Source organism: Pteronotus mesoamericanus, unplaced genomic scaffold (genome assembly GCF_021234165.1).
Source record: "Pteronotus mesoamericanus isolate MK-2021 breed Mesoamerican mustached bat unplaced genomic scaffold, CSHL_Meso_final scaffold_85, whole genome shotgun sequence".
Taxonomy (NCBI): domain Eukaryota; kingdom Metazoa; phylum Chordata; class Mammalia; order Chiroptera; family Mormoopidae; genus Pteronotus; species Pteronotus mesoamericanus.
In genome coordinates this window covers 36,328,219-36,350,307 of record NW_026555329.1, presented here as the reverse complement: position 1 = coordinate 36,350,307, position 22,089 = coordinate 36,328,219, and the positions used below count along the sequence as shown (strand labels likewise).

Sequence of the window (22,089 nt, the reverse complement as noted above, 5' to 3'; positions counted from 1 at the left end):
CTTTTTTTATACTAACTGTAAGTTCTAAATATAATTCAAAAGATGTCTGTTTACTTAACACTGGTGTTTAGATCATACTTGTTTGTATTTTTAATGTATATATAAAGTCAATTTTACTGAATAATTTGTGTGAAAATGACCTTTAAAAAACTTTAAGTTTTTCTAACGATAGTATGGTATGTGGTTATATACTATGGCTTATCTGCTTTTCTTCAACTCATATTTCTTTTTTCTCTGAGTTGCTGTGTCATTTTAATGATGAGAGATGTTAAGTTTTGCCTTTTTCATTTACTGATTGAAAGCTAATGATTTCTTTAAAATTCCCATAAAAAGGTTTTGTCTTACTTAAGCAAAATGTGTTGCTTAATTTTTATAAAATAAGTCTTAGCATTCATGGGTAACTGAAATGTTGATTAATCTAAAAGTTTTATGGAAATTCCAAGTAATTATGTATGAAAATTTGCAAGTGGATGAACTCCTTGATTAGGTTTTCTAAATATGGCATATTAATATGCAAATAATTTGTTATATGTTGGAAGTTTGCTGGATTTATTTGAAAGAAAAGTTCAAATGGAATTACTGCTCTGATTAAGGTTTTTAAATGTTTCGGTTACTTTTTTTTTCTTTTACAGTGTGACAGAAATGTGACTGTAATCTTTCTCAGTGAAATTATTTGGGAAAAGTTTCGTCCAAATACCGGATGCTTTGAGCCATTTGTCTTGTATTTCCCTGATTATAGCATAGGTAAATTTTAAAACATTGTTTTGACAAATGATAATTCAGTAGAATCGTCTTTGGAAGATTAAGCTAGCATGTTCAGATGGGAATACTCTTAAGTCTTTTTCTTTATTTAATCATCTAATGTCTTAATTTGTTAAAGTTTATGTTCAATCTCAAAATGTTGCTTCTGTTTCTGCCTTTATATTGGTTTTATTTTTGGAATTCTGAGGGGTTATTCTTGTATAATTAAAATTTTTTGAATAAGCAGTTTCTCACATATTTGTGCTAATGGCATGTTTTTAGCTAGTAATTAAGATGTTTATATTGCATTTGTAACATCCATACAAATAAGATCAGATTAGGTTGGCAAAGTACATTAAAATTGTATTGAAATCTTTATTTACCATGAACTTGGTTTAAGAGTTATGTGAGATGTATTTTTCTTTTTATAAATTTCATTTTTTATTACTGTGACTCTTAGAGTGCCAATTGCTAGCCCTTGTGTTTCTTAACTTCTTTTTGGTTTGTCTTTAATCTTACAATTCATAGATCCTGATAATTTTAACTTTGGAGAAAACAATAGCTTTTTTGTGATCCTGATTAGTTTTCTAGATTAATACTGTAATGTTACTATACAGATATGATACGTCTAATTCAAAGATTGTAACTGTGAAGCATAAGGTGATTAGCAGGCTCTGAAAAAAATAGTATTCCTTGACCTTGGCCTCTTTAACACCAGCCTTCTGAACCAATCAGCTGTGAACATTCACTGTTAATATCAACACATTTTTGCCTATTTTCACAGGAACAGCAATTAAAAAACACCTCCTGCCTTAACTAATTAACTTGAGATTTTAAAAAAAGAGCCCCAAAATAGATGAAGGGAGCCCTTGTTTTAAATAGCCTCTCTTTCATGAAAATCACAAAATAAGGAGAAGAGAAACAAGTAGGAAGAAAAGAATACATCAAAGGATTTCATTAAAAAGTTTTGGTGCCCTGGCTGGTGTGGCTCAGTGGATAGAGTGATGGCCTGCAAATCTAAGGGTCACTAGTTTGATTCCCAGTCTAGGGCACATGCCTGGATAATGGGCCAGGTCCCCAGTTGGGGTTGTGAGAGAGGCAACCACACATATTTCTCTCCCTCTCTTTCTCCCTCCCCTCCTCTCTCTCTAAAAATAAATAAACAAAATCTTTATTAAAAAGTTTCTTTATACCTATGTCATCACTGTTTGAAGGTAAATTTTTTCATGACCCATTTTAGGCTTTAGTATTGAAGAATTTAAAATACTTAAGATTATAAAAACGCTGGTTTTCTACATCTTGGTGAAGTTGAGTTAAAGTATGGTACAATGAATTATAGAATTTGATTAAAATTTTAAAAAGTGAAAAAGAAAAAGCAGTGTAGATAGAGAAAATTTAAGGACATAAATTAAATTACTAACGTGATCTTGCTAGTTTTAGAAAGTGTGAGCTAATAGATTTTTGAAAGGTATATAATAATGGAGCTAATTTAATCTGATTATGAAATACTCGTGCCTTTTACATTTTAAGGTTTTTTTCTTTAAGCAAAAACACTGTAATCACACAAAAAACATTCAGAAAGGAAGCGTTAATTGATAAGCCAAATTAGAGTCGGAATAAGGAAGCATAGAACCAAGGCAAGAGGATAATGTTAGTGGCTAAGTCACCTTTGGTACCTATGTCATCTTTAGGAATCTGGTGTCTGATATTGAGGATACCCTTTCTACTCAGCCGTGACAGTAGGGGCACAATTTGGAGTTCTTATTTTCTGGTCTCTGCCACATGAAGACTGCTCATCTTTTAGAAATGCATTTTTTATTTTTTTTCTGCAGGTGGATTATAATGCAGTTGATTAGGTTTTTGGTTTAGTTATTGTGTCAATTAGGATAAGTTATGCTCTAATAATATTAAAATCTCAGTGACTTATAATTATCTACCTCGCCACCTTCATGCTGTTTTTGTCCTACATTTTACTTCTACATTTATTATAAATCCCATACTACTTATTTCAGCTTTAAAGAAATAAAAAAGGCAAGAAAAAGTATCTTGTTTATTCAACTTGAGATTTGTTGAGCTTTTTGGGTATATGAATGTACAGTTTCATCAATTTTAGAAAATGTTCAGCCATTATATCTTCAAAAATTTAACTACCACTTCCCCTTTTTCTGAGATTGTATTATATGTATGTTAGACTACTCGATATTCTTCCACTGAATTTCTTTTTTTAAACATTTTAAATAATTTTTCCTCTGTGTTTTATTGGGATAGTTTTTGTTTCTGTCTTTAAAAGTTCATGGTTTTTGTGTCTAATCTGCAGTTAATTCCATTCAGTGGAATTTTTGATATCAGAACTCATTATACTTGTGTTTTCCTTTATATCCTTGAGCATATGAGCATATTTATAATAGCTTTAATGGTCTTATCTGCTAATTCTATTACCTCTTTCATTTTGGGTTTGTTTCTATTGACTAATTTTTCTCCATTATGAGTATACATTATGCTTTTTCATGCGTTTAGTAATTTTTGATTGTATGATACTGTGTTTTCTGTTGCATGTTGGATTTTTTTTCTGGTAAGCATTTAAATCATTGGAAGTGGTTTTTGACCCTTTTAAGGCTATTTTTAAGTTAATTTTAGCTCCATTTCTTAGAACCCTTCTGGGATCTCTGCTGAATGCCCCATGTATTCAGCAGTTTCTCTATTTTGACTGGTGTCAACATGAATGGTTCACATGTGTAAACTCTGGGAACTGTCTGACTTGTAGCTCTCCAATAATTGTTTTTCCCCTTAGGGGGTTTTACTCTGTTCATATACAGAGTGGGATTTAACCAAGACTCAAGGGGAACCTCTAGATTTCTGGAGCTCTTTCTTGCATAGCTCTGTTACATACTCTGCTTTGCAAATTCTAGCTACCTTAGCTCCCTGTACTCTCAGCTCTGTCACTGTAACTCAGTGAGATTAATGGATTCCTTTTGAAACTCTAAAGTTACCTCCAGTTAGAAAGCCCGCCAGATGGTGGGACTCAACTCATTTGTTTCCCTTTTTGCATGTATCACAGTCCTTTACTGTCTGTTGTTTGGTGTCTGAAAATAGTTCTTTCCTATATTTTGTCCAGTTTTTACTTGTTTATTATAGGATAGTTTTTCTGGATCCTTTTACTCCCTCATGACTGGAAGCAAAAGTTCCTCTCCAAGTTAGAAATGGCAATTTGATAGTGAAATTTTAAGATACCAGCAGACCAATCAAATGGTTTTTTTCCTTTCCTTTATTTACTACCTGTTAGTGCACTGTTTTTAGTTTCCTGTTAGAGATGGGATTTTTTAAATAAGTTTGAATAGTCTTAGAGTATTAGAGCTGACATGGCTTATGTAGAGTTGTACTCTCAGATTTTGTCTGTAGCCTATAACTGAGCAGCTCATTACTTTTACAGCAGCACAGTAAGATTTCTAATTCTTGTAGGACTTTCATCAGGACTGAAATGGACCAGTGGTAACATCTAATCAACATTCACGCATGGCACTTAGGGTCACCAGTAAGGGATAGCTAGACAGAGAGGTTCAGGAGGAGCTCAGGAGTGTAGTCTGAGCTGGAGACTTAACTGTTTTCCAAATTTCCTCATTGACACATTTATGGACCATCTTTTCTACCTGTGTGTGTTCATCTGTTTGACCATTTATCCCTTCCTTCCTCCCTTTCTTCCTTCCATCTGTCCAGTTATTTGGTGACTTTTATTAAAAAATATATTTATCTCCAAGTTTTAAGGCATCTTTGGAAATTTTCTGTGTGTCAAATATTTACCCTTGCATAGTATAGCTGAAAAAGCTTAGTGACATTAGATTGAAATTTTGCTAATAGAATATAAAAATACATAGACTCCAAAGTCAAGCTTTGGCCTTTGTGTATTTTTTGGCCTTTATGTCACAGTAGCTGTGACATAAAAATGTGAGTCAAGTTACAGTGTTCTTTTTTGTTGTTTTGTTTTTTGGAATCAACTGCCTTGTTTAAAAGATCCTCATGAATATAGGTATTTCTAAATTTCTATTTATGAATATCTAATAATACTCTACATATATTGTTTGATCTTGTACCTATATCTAACTCATTGTGAGGAACAAGAGAAAAAGAGAATAGTTAAAGTGAGGAGCTATTGGTAGGCAGCATACTAGCCATGGTAAAAACGCTCCCTTATTCGGAACATTAAGCAAAAGGGAATTGGCATAATCAGAACATCCTGTAAGAGCTTTTACTTGGAAGTATAGCAAAAATCTTGAACCCTGTGGAACTATGTTTAAAGTATTAGTCAAAGTCAAAGAGCTCTTAATTGAGAAATGTAAAGAAACCATTGCATGGGGTGGTAAACACACAACGCAGTATTCAGGTGATATATTGTAGAATTGTATACCTGAAACCTATATAATTTCATTAGCCAATGTCACTCCAATAAATTTAATTTAAAAAAAAGAGACCATTACACCAAGAAGTCAGAGGGAATTTCAATAAGGAATTGATTCATTACCATAACTGGGAACTTTTGAATAATACATGGTATTTCTTTTTAATTTTAGCTGAGTTTCAATAATATAGTATTTCCAGCAGGATTAAATACAAATTTGGCTCAGTTTGTTGGAGCATTGTCCCACACACCAAAGGGTTGTTGGTTCTATCCCCGGTCAGGGCACATAGAGGAGGCAACCTGTCAATGTTTCTCTCTTATATTGGTGTTTCTCTCTCTCTCCTCCACTCTTACTCTCTCTAAAACCAGTAAATATTAAAAAAAATACATAAATAAATACGAGTTTAGGACTTAAATATATGGTATTGTATAAAGACTTTAAGATATTATTGTATAAAGACTTCAAGATAGAAGAGAAATAGAGTTATGATACCGAAGTTATAGGGGAACAGTTTATTAAAGAGGGAATGATAGTATGATGATTAAAATATTTATGAATTCTTTTAGTTTTACAAAAAAATGAGTGTTTTTTAGTTTAATGGTAGTACTCCTAGTTTATGTAGTGCCCCTTTCTGTTTTTACAAGTTGATATACTTAATAGGCAGAAAAATAAAATAGAATCTATATTATTTTTTGTCTCTGATACTGATTTTGCCAGTAATAAGGTTCTTGAAATTTTCTTTAGAAGTCATTGTTTAATATTTGTCTCAGGCAGCATTTAGTAATTTTTTTGGAACATTAGATTTAGAGTTGTTTTATCTTAGTTTCAAGATTTGCATTATTTTTTCCTTGTAACAGTTTTATAACTTTAATTATTTCTATTTTAAACCTTTGTTATAAAATGCTAGTAGATATAAGTAGGGTGCTGTAGTAATCATTCCACATTTGTGTCCTGGGAACAGGGAACCTTCAAAAGATCCTGTCCCATGATCATCCTCCAGAATATTCGGCTGATTTCTATGCTGCTTACATTAACATTCTTCTTGGAGTTTTTTACACTGTCTGTCGGGATTTGAAAGAGCTCAGGCATCTGGTGAGTGAGCATTTTGTTATTTTAAAAAAGTATACCTTTTAAGATTTTTCCATGTAGAAATGGTGTGTGATAGCTTGGAAGCAGAAAATTCTGGAAATTTTGATTTGGCCTTTTGAGACTAATACACCATACGAAAGAAGAAATCTGTGGGTTAGTACAAATCGTGGTCTGATTAGAAAACTTTCATTTATCTTTAATTGCGTCTTTTCACTTATCCTTTGGAGTGTTTTCCCCCTTCTTTCTCTTTTTCCCTAGTTGCAGAAAATGTAGAAACCTGTGAAAATCAAAATGAAGAGTAACAGAAAGGTGTAAAAGCTTAACAAGCAATTTTTACACCTCTTTGGTAATTTTTTGTAAGAAATATCTTTCAGGTTTTTTGGATGTAGTGGTAGTGGTCTGGAATCTAGATGAACTTGAAAATGATCAGAAGCTTTAATTATAGGTCTTTATTTAGTCATTGACCTTGAGTTACTAATCTATATAACATTTTTTATAATTTCTAGAAAATGTTATTTAAGTATTTTTAAACAGATTTTAAACAGTATTTATAAACAGAAAAGCTGTTTATATTTCACAGACAGTTTAGAAAATATATAGGGGCTGGCAGAAGTAAGGCCTGTTTGAGTGAGGTTGGTAGGGTAATAAATAATATGGGTGTAATTTACAGTTTTAATTTGAACATTTCACCTAAAATGTCATATGATATGTTTGAATGTGATATTGTTATGTTACAGAATTACATGGTTATGATTTTGTAATAAAAGGTTTTGTAGTAAAAAAGAGGTGTTATTTGTACCAGACCCTGTATTTACTTTAATATTTTTCCTTGACCTTTTTATTTTGATTGTGGCGGTATGAAACAAAGGAGGCAAGAATGTTTGGCTTTCCTTTTAGAAACCTTCAATTAATACTTAAGATCTCTCTATGTAACAGAAAATAATAGTATATCTAAGGCTGGAAAACAGTTACTTTTAAAGTAACAGGTTCTATTTAGTTTACTCTGCTCTTTTTTCTCTCTCTCTCTCTGAAAAGTACTGCTTGCAGGGATTTGTTTGTCTGAGATAGCATTAGGAGAAGATGACCATCTAAAACTTGTGTTCACATTTAGTACCTTTCAGAAATTTCAGATTTTATGCCTCTTCTGCTTTAGATGTAGATTCAAGCATCTTGTGCATAAGGAACAAACAAATGGCAAGTTCTTGTAATTTAAGCTAATCACTAAAATCTCTCCAAAATTTGAATGTCTTGGATCCCTGGTGCCCAAGGGAAATGACAGCAGAGGGGTTTACAGAGAGGAGAGAACTGTCCTTGGGGGAGACGGAGTCAGAAAGCAGATAGTCATCCCCTGACTGTCCTGGGAAATAACTTGTAGTTACCGCTGTTCCTCAGCACTGGTGTTCTTGAAACAGTTGGGAATTTGTGTTGGCAGCCATTTAACTACATTATACAAGAAAATGTGGGAGACCCCGTCCCGCAGAGTCCTCCCAGCTGTCACTGATGAAAAAAATGAGTCGTTCCAGACACACTTGGTCTGCCAGGAGAAAGGGGTGGCGATTCCCTCTAGTGGAGAATGCCCCGAACCTTTCCCTGAAGTGGCTTTTATTTGAATCTGTACATGCAGGGGTATACAGCTTGCGTGCAAACCTTATCAATCAATGCCTAAAGGCTCTATTTACAGAAAACAGATAGGGATCATAGATAACAATTGAAGGAACACAGAGATGTTCCTCAGGTCAGGGTCTGTTAGACATGCTGAGTCAGATGGTCATTAAGGTATGGCTCCTGAATTCAAGAATTCACTCCTTCTGTTTGGAGCTTAAATGTCTGGTTTATATTAACAGTAGTATACAAAGCAAAGCAAGCTTCAAAGGGTACAATGCATTTTTTCAGGCCTGATTTCTCATGGGAACCCTTGGTGCTAGCATCAGGTCTTACCTGCCTCCCAGCATACTCAGTTTTCTGGTCAAGACTTACAGGCCCCTTTCAAGGCATGGCTGGAGGGGGGCTACAGTTCCCAATACCACACAAAGTGGTCCCCAACAAGAAGGAAGAATTATTTAGGGAAACTATTTCTAGAAAATAAATGTAAAAGGAGAAAATATATATTTGAATATGGTATTTTATAATATATACAAATATATATAAATATGGTATTTTGGAATGACTTTTTTTAGGTATAAGGTTATAGCTTTTCTTGTTATCACGTCATATTCATAAACTTGAAGCTTGGAGTATGGTCTAAGCCTTTATTACTATTAGAAATACTAATAAATGTAAAAAAAGATCTTTAACCGTTGTAGGAAAAATAACAGTATTCTTATTTTCTCTATGTGTAGAGCATAGGAGAATAAAGATACAGTTTCCTTTTTCCTTCAAATAGATAGTATTATATATTTCAAAGTTTGCAAGTGACATATTTCTTGAAAGTTTAATAAATCACCTGCCAAAGATTCTTTTCAGTCACCTTTTCTGTGTGTGCTTTTAAATTTGTCTTAGGAATTGGAATTTCTCCAAAGGTTATTTTTTGTATGCTAGCACAAGACAGGAAAAGTTAAAGTAGTTCTCCGAGTATTCATTTAGGTTTGTCTTCTCTGACGTTACTATATTATTCCTATGAAATAGTAATTATAATTTTTTAAAAGTTTAATTGAAGTTATTTTTATACTCATAAATTCCAACCACAGAATAATTTATTTTCTAAATTATAGTTTTGCATCATTTTTTTAAATATCTGTCATGCATTATATTTGTTGTATTTCAAACCTTTTACCCCAATATCATAAATTCTTAGAAATGATACTCAGTAAAATGAATTGCTTAGCTAGAGCTTAACAGTCTTCTAGAGTACAAATCCAAGTTTCTGATGCCTGTTTGTCGTTTTTGATTTGTTCGGCCTTGTGCCCAGTCATGGTGGCTGGTGACATAGTGACTAAGAAGAAAATGCCAAATAATTGAAGTATATATGGTGGAATGAACAGAGGACTTAATATTGAGATACCTTAGTTCTACTGCTTACCAACTATGTCATATAGGGTATGATACTTAATTTCCTGTACTTTAGTTTTCTCATTTCTGAAGTGTGACTAAGAATATATACCTCAGATGATTTTTATGAGTGTAAAATGAAATGCTCTATATTAAAGTGCTTATAAAGAATATCTATAAAGATATTAGGTGATATTACTGATAAGACTAAGTTATTTGAATAAATATTCTCCTTTTAAAATACAAATAATTTCTGTGAGGGTCATTGATATTTGGTGAATTATTTTAATTATATAATATAGCTGCTTTTTATAGCCAGGACCCATCATTTCCTGGGGAATAGAAGTTTTGCTTTCACTTTTTGAGCATGGGACTAGGTAGATGTTAGAAGAGTAGGTGAGAGCACTAGGCAGCAGGACAAGTGAAGGAGCTGGCACAGAGAAACTATAAAGTACAGATAGACTTCTGATGCCTCACACATAACTTAGCTATCTCACATGCAACTGACCAACCCAACGTAGTCTCCGGCTAGTTCAAATCGTATCATAACATTCTCAGATCTCAAATTCTTTCATGTATTTTTCTAAATAATATTTTTTTGATGAGGAAGAGAGTGTTCTGAAATGGTTGCAGATTTGTCCTTCAGCTATCAGTGGATTCATGAAGACACTATACACTAATGTGTTCCTGTACATATTAGTTATTTTCGCCTATTTATCATACCATTATGTGATTGGAAAAAATGCTTCCTGAGAACTAAAATGAAAAAAAGTACACAAGTGTGTGAATAAAGAATCATGTTGTCTGGCTCCATAGCATATGCTCATGAGCATTGTGTTAAACTACCTCTTAAATAAGAGCCAGCCTTTACTGAGTACTTACTGTGTGCTGGGCACTGTTGTAAACATTTTTACCTTTATTAGTTCAATTAATTCTTACAACAACCCTATAAAGGAAGGTACTATCATGAATCCTCATTTTACAGATGAAGAAATGTCTTCCTTTACTAGCTCTGTGATCAGGCCAAATTACCTAACCTTTCTGAAAGTGAGTTTTCTTTTCTGTTAAATAGATATAATACCTACCTCAAAAGAATTTTGTGAAGTAAAAAGAAAGGAACACATGTAAAATGCCTGATAATCTGTTGGAGATCTGTTAATTTTAGTTTGCTTCCTTCTGCTGAGCTAAAGGTCATGGGCTTAAAAATAGGTTGCAATCTTACTAGCTGCAAGAACATTAACCAGGACACAAGTATGGAGACTGGTAAAACCTGCTGTAGGTTTGCATCAGATATTAAAGTCACGTAAAGTTTGAGGGTGATCTGGCAGAAGAGCTATCATCCCATCGATTGTCAGAGTTGGTCTGACAAATGGCTGGGTGAATGGGTGTCCCTTAGCACCCTTTTGTATCCTTGTACTGATTGCATATGGATGAGAATGACTTTTTCCCAGAGAAGAGTTATTCTTTGGTTAAGGGTACTTCAGGGAGAGGTGGAGTCTTTAATTAGGAGAAATAATCTAGTAAGCTATGTTTTTCTTAGCTTTTTAATTGAAGCATACCATACATAAAGAAAAGCACAGAAACTGTAAATATGTATCCCAGTGAATGATTACAAAGCAAAAACATTTGTGTAAATATAACCCAGGTCAAACAGTAGTAAATTACCAGCATCTCGGGAATCTACTTCATGCTTCGTCCCAATTTCTGCCCCTTTTTTCCTCCCCAGAGGTAATCACTGTTCTTACTTGTAATATGAAAGATTAGTTTTGCTTGTTTTTGAACTATCTGTAAATGTAAACATATAGCATGTTATTTTTTTTTTTTAAATCTATCTACTTTTGCCCAACATTTTATTTGTGATATTCATCCATGTTAAATGTAGCTCTGGCATATTCTGACAGGTCACATAGTCTTTAGACATGGCATAAGCAGCAAGTGGCATTTAAGACAGCTTTCCTAGTTAGGCCTGCAGAGGGTGCCTTTATTTATGGCCTTGGTAACTAAGAATTCTTTTGTATAACAACCACATTCAGTGGTACTGACATGTTAAAAATTTGCTCTAGTTATTTTATTAGGTATGGTATTTTCAAGATAGAGAAAGTATTGGATGTTTTTAAAATTTATTTTAAAATTTTGGAAGCAATTTTTTAATATACTGAAAAATTGCAAATATAGTAAAAGGAATGTTTCCTCTTTTTTCCCCAGAACATTTGAGAGTAAGTTTGTGACCAGTGCCCCGTCACTTCTGAACCTTTAGTTTGTAATTTCTGCAAAGACATCACCTACATAACTGTAGTACAACCTTCAAAATTAGAAAATTGATTTATTGACACAATCAGACCCTATTCAAGATTGGGCAGTTGTTACAATAATACGAGGTCTATCTGGAAAAAGTCCAGCCATTTTTAATATAATGAGAATGGTTTGCATGACATCACTATTGTCTGGCAACTGAGGAGAGTGGACTGGAATGCCCATGTGTGAACAGTGACGACTTCACTGTAGTAGTCAGTGGAGGTGGTAGACGCTGCTAAGTGAACATGTACTTAGTGGCCTGTGCATTCAAAATGACTGAGTAGAGCAATGAATCTGTATCAAATTTTGCATTAAGTGTGAACATTCCTGTGTGGAAACTATTTGGATGAGTTAGAAGGCCACAGCTATGGGCAGCTAGTGATTGGCAGATTTATCACAACAACATGCCCGCTCATGCATCATGTCTCATGCAGTTTTTTGGTTAAACATCAAATCACCCAGGTAACTCAGCTCCCCCTACAGTCCAGATTTGGCGCCCTGTGACTTCTGGCTTTTCCCAAAACTAAAATCTCCTTTGAAAGGGAAGAGATTTCAGACTGTTGATGAGATTCAGGAAAAAGTGATGGAGCAGCTGATGACAGTTGAGAGAACTGGGGGGGGGGGGGGGCGGGGTCTCAAGGTGCCGTGCCTACTTTGAAGAGGCTCATTGTCCTATGTACAGTGTTTCTTGTATCTTGTATCTTCTTCAATAAATGCCTCTGTTTTTTTGACTATTGCATGGCTGGATACTTTCTGGACAGACCTGCACACTTCAAAAGAATCCAGTTCAGAATCATACATTGCAGTTAGTTGTCATGTCTCTTGAACTTTCATTTGGAGCAGTTCCTCAGTCTTTGACTTTCATGATCTTAAAACCTTTGAATATTACAGGCTAGTTGTTTTGTATGTAGACTCTCCCTCAAGTTTGGTTCGTCTAATGTTTCTTCCTGAATAGATTTGGGTTGTGTATCTGACAGGAATATCACAGAAATGATGCAATGTTCTCATTGCATCCTGGCAGGTGTTACAAGGTATGATTTTATCTCATTTCTGATAATGTTCATTTTGATTATTTGATTAAGGTGGTATTTTGTGGGGAGGTACTTTGAAACCTTGTAAATATCTTATTCCTCATTTGAGTTTCAACTTTTTTTTTTATACCATTCTGGCTTCAGGATATCTGATTTTAAGACAATGATATCAAGGTGATTCTCATCTAATCGCATGAGTCCTTTAAAACAGGCAAGCGTTCTCTGGCTGATCAAAGAAGTGAAAGTCAAATTTGAAGCATAATTTAACTTCCCAGTAAAACGGAGATAACAATAATGTCTACTTTATAGTATCATTTGGAGGATTAGATAAGTTAAAGCATATAGAACACTTAAAATAATAGTAAGACCGGGCACATGCTGAAAGACCGGGCAAATTGCTTGCTGAAATTTCTAAAAATTAATGTTAAGTGTTCTCAGTTCTGATTTTTGTTCCTCATGTTTTTGAAATAAAGTGTAGGTATTCTTAAAAAAGGCAAAACAGTTTAGAAATTACTTGTACTTAGCCATAGAATATGTTTTTATAATTGTACTTCATTGTATGTATTAGTTTCCTATTGAAAAACAAATTACCACAGATTTAGTAGTGGCTTAAAACAGCACTCATTTATTAGCTTACAGCTTTGCAGGTCAGAAATCCAGGCCCTGTGTTGCTGGCTTCTCTGTTCAGGATATCACAAGGCCAAAATTAAAGTTTTGCCTGAACTAAATTCCCATCTTGAGAAAAACTTTTTCCAAGCTCATTCACAGTGCAGACAGAATTCAGTTCCCTTGGTTGTAAGAATGAGGTCCCAAGTTTCATTGCACACTGTCAGCCAAGAGTCTCTCTCCAGCCTCCTAGAGACCGCCCACATTCTTTGCCACATGGCCTCCATCTACCAGCCAGCAAGGGCACATTGAATCCTCATACACCAAATCTCTGACTTCTTAGACCAGCCAGAGGAAACTTTTCTTTTAAAGGCCTCATGGGATTAGGTCAGATTTATCTATCATCTCCTTATTTTAATTCTACCTTAACTAGTATTGTATAATCTCTGGGACCTTAATTGCATCTACAAAATTTCTTCACAGCAGTGTCTAAATTAGTGTTTGCTTGAATAACAGAAGGTATGTGTACACCAGGGGCCAGGAGTCTTAGGGTCTGTCTTACAATTTTTCTTATTACAAATTAGATGTATCAGATTATTTTCTAACAAATAATTTCAAATACAGTAATGAGAGCTTTCTGAAAAATCTCACTGAGAAGAGTTGGAAAAGCGTCTCAAATTGCCTATCCTATCTTGTGGCAATTTACTCAGTACTCATAATGGATTGTTTTGCTTCTTAAAGTAATGCAGGTTTTTCTTTGCAAAGTAAGGGAAGTACAAGTATACCTTGGGGATAATGCAGGTTGGGTTTCAGATCACCATAATTATTATAGTATTGCAATAAAGCCAGTTGTAACTTTTTGCCTGGTAGAGGGTCTTGCCTTCAATTTGTGAAAAAACAGAACATTTGTGAAGTGCACCAAAACTAGGGATGTCTATATTCTGTTTCACCTGAATCAGGCTTTCATAACATAAACTCTTATTGGTTTTGAGGTAAATTCCTAGAACACCTCACAGATATTCAGGCAATGGAATCTCTCTGCCTGTAAGCAAATTATATCTTTTTTCTGTTTCCTCAGCCAACAAATGGACATAATGAAAGTTCAGTTGTCGGTAATGAAATAACAGGTGGCTATAATTAGCTTTTGATAATTATGCTCCTCTTACTGTTACGAGTATTAAGATGCCCTGAGCACTTGGTCATTTCTTAATAAAGTTATACCTCACCTACTCCCCTTTACAATAATGAGACTAAATTATATGCTTAAATGGTTAAGTATAAATTATACAGAGGTTTGTATACTTAAATGGTAAGGATAAATTATATACTTAAATGGTAAGGAATAATGGGAAGTTATATGGGAGAATGTACAGTGGTTGTAAAATACATAATATAAAAAATCATCTAAAAATTATTTCTGCTTGGTCTTTGGATATTTTTGTGATTTTATTAGTATCTTTTATACTTTAATTCTCTGGGTATTTGAGAGGGCATTTTAAAATACCAGGGGGCTGATATTTCAGTTTCGTTGAAAATAACCTTAATATAAGGAAGTGGGTATTTGCCAAGTATGAGAATTAGTATAGGAGAAATGGGCATAATACCGGAGAGCACATTTGAATGTCAGTAGCCAAATGTAGGGTAAACAGAGTCATCCAGACTCCGTTACCCAGATGTCTGCGCAACTAAGATAAGCAGTGTTCTCATAGCCTTGAAACCAGGTCCAGTAAACTGTATTCCCATAGCCTTGAATGGGCTGCATCTTCAGAACCACACTGTGTTATATAATGTTTCGGCACCCTGCTGGCTTCGTGTGCATTTAGTATACATGGGAGTGGGGACTCCCTGCCAGGGTGACATACAGTGTGACATGCAGCTGTGGCGTGCAGGGATCACCCCACCCTAGAATAAAGGCATGTTAGACATCTCAACGGCTCCATGAATTTTCTTCTCTCTCCCTGCATCCCGTGTGAACCTGTCTAGCCTTGAAAGGCTGCAACACACCAGTGAAAAGTACTTTGTCTTTAACTAATAATTTGTTTTTAAAATTCCACGTGTTAGTAAGAGCTAGGTTTTAGAGGTGTACTTAAATATAGAGACTGTTTGGACAAGTCATGTACCCAATTTGCTTAAACTACCTTTCAGTAGAATTTAATGTTGATTTATGGAAAACCACTAAGTATTTATGATTAATTAGTGCTTCTCAGACTTTAGAAATCAGAACTCCTAGTGAGATTGTTAAAACATAGACTCCTGGGTCTCATCTTCAGAACTCTGATGGTGTTAAGAATTTGAATTTATAACAATTTCTGGCAGTGCTGCCAGTCAAAATGGTTTGAGTTGTACTGGACTAGATGATGTTTAATTAGTGAGAATGAAGAGACCTTGGAAAATAACAGGTTAGTTCTTTGGGCTAGGGATATTTCATTTGTGTTTTATGGTCCATCGTAACATAATTATGATCTAAAGTGACGCATTATGCTTTGTTGTATTGTTTTATATCTAGGGGCCAATTAGGCAGGATTTAGCCAGTTAAGAAATACTTTATATAATGTTTTACTACCATTATTGGTATTTGCTCTTTTATTATTGTAGTAATAAGCTGTAATAACATTTTGCTTGAGCAATTATATCAAAATAAAGTTGCCTGAATTGTATAAAAATTTTGCTTGAAAAATAATTCTTAATTGTGGTAGGTAACTACTTTGTTGTTGTTGTTTACAGGCAGTACTTAATTTTCCTAAGTATTGTGAACCTGTGGTTAAAGGAGAAGGTAACTATGTAATTTTATTTATTAATTTTTTTAAAAAAAAATTTTGTAAGTTCTAAATTATTGAAATTTTCTTCCCTTTGGAGTAGCAAGTGAACGTGATACTCGCAGACTCTGGAGAAATATTGAACCTCATTTGAAGAAAGCCATGCAGACTGTTTATCTCAGGGAAATATCAAGGTAATTTTCTATTTAGTCAGTATGTTATTTCTATATATTTATTTGGGATATTTACTAGTGTATATAAGTTTTCTTTTACCTTGCTCACAATGGGAAAAACCTCCAGAGGTTTGTATTATTCTTGTTGTTTAGGGGAGGACAAATATTTTTAACCCGTATGTTACACAATTTGACACAGGTATATGAGGTCTTTCCATAAAGTATCCAGCTAGTACTGTGAAAAATAGAGACATTTATTGAAGAAGATACAAGATACAAGAAACACTGTACATAGGACAATGATGCCTCAGTCCCCTTCAGAGTAGGCACCTTGGGACCTCACACAGTTCTCCCAGTTACCATCAGCTGCCCCATCATATTTTCCTGAATCTCATTGACAGTCTGAAATCTCTTCCTTTTCAAAGGAGATGTTAGTTTTGGGAAAAGCCAGAAGTCACAGGGTGCCAAATCTGGGCTGTAGGGGGTGCTGAGTTACCTGTGTGATTTGATGTTTTGCCAAAAAACTCTACACGATATGTGATGCATGAGCAAGCTTGTTGTCATGATGAGGCTGCCAGTCACCATTTGCCCATGGCTGTGGCCTTCTGAATCATCTGAATAGTTTCTGCAGAGGAATGGTCAAGCTTTATGCAAAATATGATGCAGATTTATTGCTCTACTCACTCAGTCATTTTGAATGTGACAGCCACGCAGATACATGCTCACTTAGTGGTGCCCACTGCCCCCCCTGACTAAGTACAGTGAAGTCGTCATTGTTTACACACGCATATTCCAGTCCACTCTCCTTGACTGCCAGGTTACATTGATGTTGTGCAAACCATTCTTGTTATATTAACAGTAGTTGCACTTTTTCCAGACAGACCTTGTATATCTAACTATTGCAAAATTTAAAAAATCTGGATAGCTGCAGAAAAATCAGTTTTAGCTTTGTTTTGTATAGTTGTGTGAGAGATTTGTTTGGTATCATGAAAATTTGATCATTAAAGAAATGTGTAAATCAAGTCATTAATCTACATTTTGTCTTTTATTAGAATTTCACTGTAATGAAACTGCTCAGGAGACATGGTAGCACATAGTATAGTGTGAAGAACATGGTTTTGATTTCCAGCTCAGCCATTTGTTGCCCCTGGGGTCTGAGCAAGTCACCTAAAAATATCAGTCCTTAGCTTCCTCCTATAACAGTCCTTAGAAGATTTAAATAATATATGCAAAAATGGTTTGTGAATAATAAAGTACCTTCTAGGTGTTAAATTAAGCCTAGGTTACAAAGCAACATAGGAAATTTAAAAACATTAATGCTATCTACTCTTCTCACTTTCTAGTCTATTTTATTATTTTTCTCATAAATGCCTTATTTTCTAAGGTGCTTTACTAACTTTGTTTTCAGTTTAATTAGCTGATAAAAATTTAATAGTTGACATTTGTTAAAATTTAATAGTTTCTGAATAAGTATGAACATTACAAAGATACTATTCTTTTTTTAATATATTTTATTGATTTTGCTATTACAGTTGTCCCAGTTTTTCCCCCTTTGCCTGTCTCTGCCCTATACTCCCCATTCCCTCCAGTAGTCCCTTCCCTTATTTTATGTCCATGGGTCATGTATATAAATTTTTGGCTACTCCATTTCCTATACTGTTCTTAACATCCCCCTGTCTGTTTTCATACCTACCAACTCCTTAATCCCGGCACCTTTTTCCCCATTCTCCCCTTCTCCTCCCAGCTGATAACCATCCAGATGATCTCCCTATGTGTGAATCTGTTTGCTTAGTTTGTTTTTTAGATTCAGTTGTTGATAGTTGTGTACTTGTTGCCATTTCAATGTTCATAGTTTTGATCTTGTTTTTCTTACATAGTTCCCTTTAACATTTCACACAATAATGGCTTAGTGATGGTGAACTCCTTTTGTTTTACCTTTTCTGGGAAGCACTTTATCTGCCCTTCAATTCTAAAAGATAGCTTTGCTGGATAGACTAATCTAGGTTGTAGGCCCTTACTTTTCATCACTTTGAATACTTCTTCCTAGTTCCTTCTAGCTTGCAAAGTATCTTTTGAGAAATCAGCTGACAGTCTTATGGGAACTCCTTTGTAGATAACTCTCTCCTTTGTCTTGCTGCTTTTAAGATTCTCTCCTTATCTCTAACCTTTGACATTTTAATTATGATGTGCCTTGGTGTGGTCCTCTTTGTGTCCAACTTGTTTGGGACTCTCTGTGCTTCCAGGATTTGTATGTCTACTTCCTTCACCAAATTAAGAAAGTAATCTTTTATTATTTTTTCAAATATGATAACAACAAAAATAAAGGACTCTAGATTTCCATAGGATAGTGATGGCCTCCTGAGTCCAGTTCTCTCTACAAGATCAATAAGAAGAGCAAATGACACCACTTATATCCCTTTCCTGCAGCATACTAGGAGTCTATAGAGTTGACTGCAAACTTCAGTTTATACACAGATAATGAAATAACTAGTCTGCAGAACCAGCTCTGGAGCTTATGCTGGCACAAAGAGCTAAAGACTGCATGGAAAATAGGAGAGAATAGTGGGGACTTCAGATAGGGTTGACTAGTAGTGGTGAAATACAGATGATACCACCTCTAGAAAGAGAGTCTAACCCTGATTGGGAAAATATTGAGAACAAGTCTGGGACCCTATGGAAAGAGTGCTGGCTATTGGAGAATCAAAAGGAAATGTCTTAAGACTATTTAGGACAAGAATTAGCATGGCAGTCCTGGAAAAGGACTGTTTGTGAATTGAGACCAAGAGATGATTTGAAAGGACATGCCATCCCCCTGGAGGACTGATAGTGAAGAAAGAAGCAAGGGGTAGAAATTAAGGCTAACACCCTCCCTAATCCTTATCCCCACCACTGTCAAACAAGAAGATAAAAAAGAGAGAAGATAAGCCAGTCTCTCCCACTTAAAATGGCACTATACCTGTATTAAAGAAACTGCACTTCATTATTCTTAAAGAAAAAAATGTCCTTTAGAATTAAGAAATCCAGGTCATCCAAAACCCTCACATCTGCATTTATAGATTCATCTGTTTGCTGATCCAAGCAAACCTTGGGCATTTCAAAGTGAAGAGAAAACAAAATAGAAAAGCCATGAGAAGGTTATTATAAGAAGAAACAGAATATGTGAATAAAAACATTTTAGTTGATGAAATTGCCCCTTTGCACCCAAAATAAAGCAGAGGAAGATGTAACACAATATTCCAACTTGATGTAAAAATTTTAAACCAGCATTTTCAGATATGGAAAAATACTTTAAATTAGAAATTTAACAACAGAATAAATGGCCAAAGAAGAGGCTGGGAAATAAAAACCAACCAAACTCAGGAATGGAATTCAAGCAAAAGTAATCGTCTCAGAAATGAAAATGAAATTTTAAGATTTCCAAGGGAGAGTGGATTCAACTGAGAATATAGTCAAACCTTGTTCTTGATGTCTCCCATTTTGAACAGTTTGGTTCTCGACCCAACAACACTTTCATGCTGATACTGTTTAATTAGTTACATGTCTCTCAGGTAACAAAGGAGAGAATGCGGGAGTATGAGAGTATGATTCAGTTTTCAAGCAAATCACTTGTTGAACAGCCTTCCAGAATAAATTAAGTTCAAGAACAGAGGTTCCACTGTATTATAAAGGATATTGAGGAGAGAAATGAAAACCAAAAGAATAAAACTAAAGACATAAAAATAATCAAGTAGAATATAATAAATGTTACAGGCAAAGAAGATTCAATATATGTATAATTGGAGTTACTGAAGAAATAAAATAAAACAATGTATATGAATTAAGATATAAAACTATACTCTAAGAAAACTTTTCCAGAAGTAAGATTACCTGGCTCTACATAGTAAAGGGTTCACCTCTCCATTTGTCCCACAATAGTCAATTCTGAGACTATCCTAGTCTATTAATCTGTAACAAATTACCACAAATTAGTACCTTAAAACAAGGCACATTTATGGATGTCAGAAGTCTGAAATGGGTGCATAGGATTGCATCCATTCTGAGGGGTTTTGGGGGGACTCTGCTTCTTTGCTTTTTCCAGCATCTGCAGGCTATCTGTATTCCTTGGCTTGTGTTCCTTCCTCTGTTTTCAAAGCTAGTAATGTATCATTTTCTCTTCTCTTTCACCTCCTGTCTTTTTCTTAGAAGAATCCTTTCATTGCATTGAGCTTCCTAGATAATCCAGAATAACATCCTCATCCCAAGATCCTCAAAAGTCTTTTTTACCATGTCGGGTAACATTCTCAGGGTCCAAGGATTGTAGTATGGACATATTTATGGGACTGTTATTCAGCCTGCTAAAGAGACCTTCTTATACTTTTCACTTTAAAAATAAACATTAAAGAAAAAAGTCTCAGAGCTCCCAGGCAGAAAGGTAGGAAACTTACAAAGGAAAATGAGTCTGTGATAAAGACAAGTGCCAAGAAACTCAAGGAGAGAGGAAGTGTAAGGCAAGGAATTTTATATCCAGCCAATCTGTTGTTCAAGTGCCAGGGCTATAGAAGAACAGTTTTAAAAATTTAAGAACTCATGGAACACAGTGTTCACAAACCCCTTCAGAAGAGTGTACTACTTACAGTGTTGGTAGATGACCAGGGGCCCAAAAGGATTTGTGGTGAGCACTAATTTAATTAATTTTAGCTCAAAACTAAATGATGAGAACACAGGTTGAAAGAATACTATATATATGTTACATGTTCTGACAGGATAGGAATAACATTTTCAGAGTTAAAAAATACAAAGAAGAGGGGGAGAGAAAGGGTAAAGGAGAACAAGTTCATTGATTACTGGAAAAGGAAGAGAAAGGTACCAAAAAATTTAGAAGTTAAATTAAAACTATAAAGAAGTTTCATATCCATCCTTATTCCTTTTACTCTTTTCCTAACCACATGGATTTTCTGGTCTGTCCTCTGTATTTTTTTCACAAGTGTTCAAATATGTGTGTATCTATCTTTATACGTGCAAAAGCATCTTCCCTTTGCAGTTAATATATAATTTGCAATATACTTTTTTCACAAAAAGGTATAGATCACAGAAATAAGCATTGCTGATCTGACCTCCTGTCTCACTGAAGCATTCTGAAAGCCTTTTACTTTAATGGGTGAATTATACCCATTTGTATTTATTGACATGAAGTACATACGTTTTGTTAATAACTTCATGTTAATTTGCTGAATTTCTTTATGTGGTTTTTTTCTTTGTCTTGAAAAAGAATTTGGTAGTTAGGACAGTTTTCATTTTGATTCCAACTGGTTACCTTTCTAGTCATACTATACTTAATGCCTATAGTCCCCTTTTTTCCTCACAGTGCGGCATAAAGGGCCAGTGAGACTTTCCCTCTGAGACTGGTGGTAGTCTTAGTGATCCATCTGAAAGTGTTTAAATTCCTTCCAGTTACATGACTCGTCCATTCCCCGCCTCCCCCAATATTCCTGACCTCTTTTTCGCATGTAGAATAAATTTTACTAAAATAAAAAATCATCATCATATATTTTATACTCTAATGGAGATTAAATACTTGGGATAAGCAGAATAAAGAAAAAGAATAGTCATAGAAGTCTAGATTCTGACTCACCAAGCTGTTGTTGGAATGTGTGTTGATTTTATATAGCTTTATAAGCAGTTTTGGACAATTACGAATTCTAGCCTATTCTATCTCAGTTAATATAACTACTGTGACTCTGACTCACCTCTGGAAATTAGTAGTGCGTATTAGAACATAGATGGACTTTTTAGTCAAATCTCAGGTGAAAGCTGGTTCTACCACTTAGTAGCTTTGTAACCTTTGTCAAATTAGTTAACCGCTTTGATTCTCAGTTTTGCCATTTGTAAAGAAAAAAGAAAAGAAATGATAGTCTATTTCATAAGGTTATGAGGATTAAATAAAATATGTTAAGAGCTGGATTAATAGTAGACATTTAATAAATGTTATAGTCTTCTCTCTTCCCATTGTCCTTTGAAAGTTTAAATAATAACTTTA

General features: G+C 34.5%; 1 protein-coding gene across 1 annotated transcript in view; it reads left to right on the top strand.

The window, feature by feature from the left end:
- ORC5 (origin recognition complex subunit 5) overlaps positions 1-22,089 on the top strand; it is a 92,531-nt gene that overhangs the window by 20,575 nt on the left and 49,867 nt on the right. Inside the window, exons 5-8 of the mRNA XM_054564673.1 lie at positions 633-744; positions 6,097-6,227; positions 15,869-15,917; positions 16,004-16,094. Coding sequence (XP_054420648.1) covers positions 633-744; positions 6,097-6,227; positions 15,869-15,917; positions 16,004-16,094 — 383 coding nt within the window. The remainder of the gene's footprint in view (positions 1-632; positions 745-6,096; positions 6,228-15,868; positions 15,918-16,003; positions 16,095-22,089) is intronic.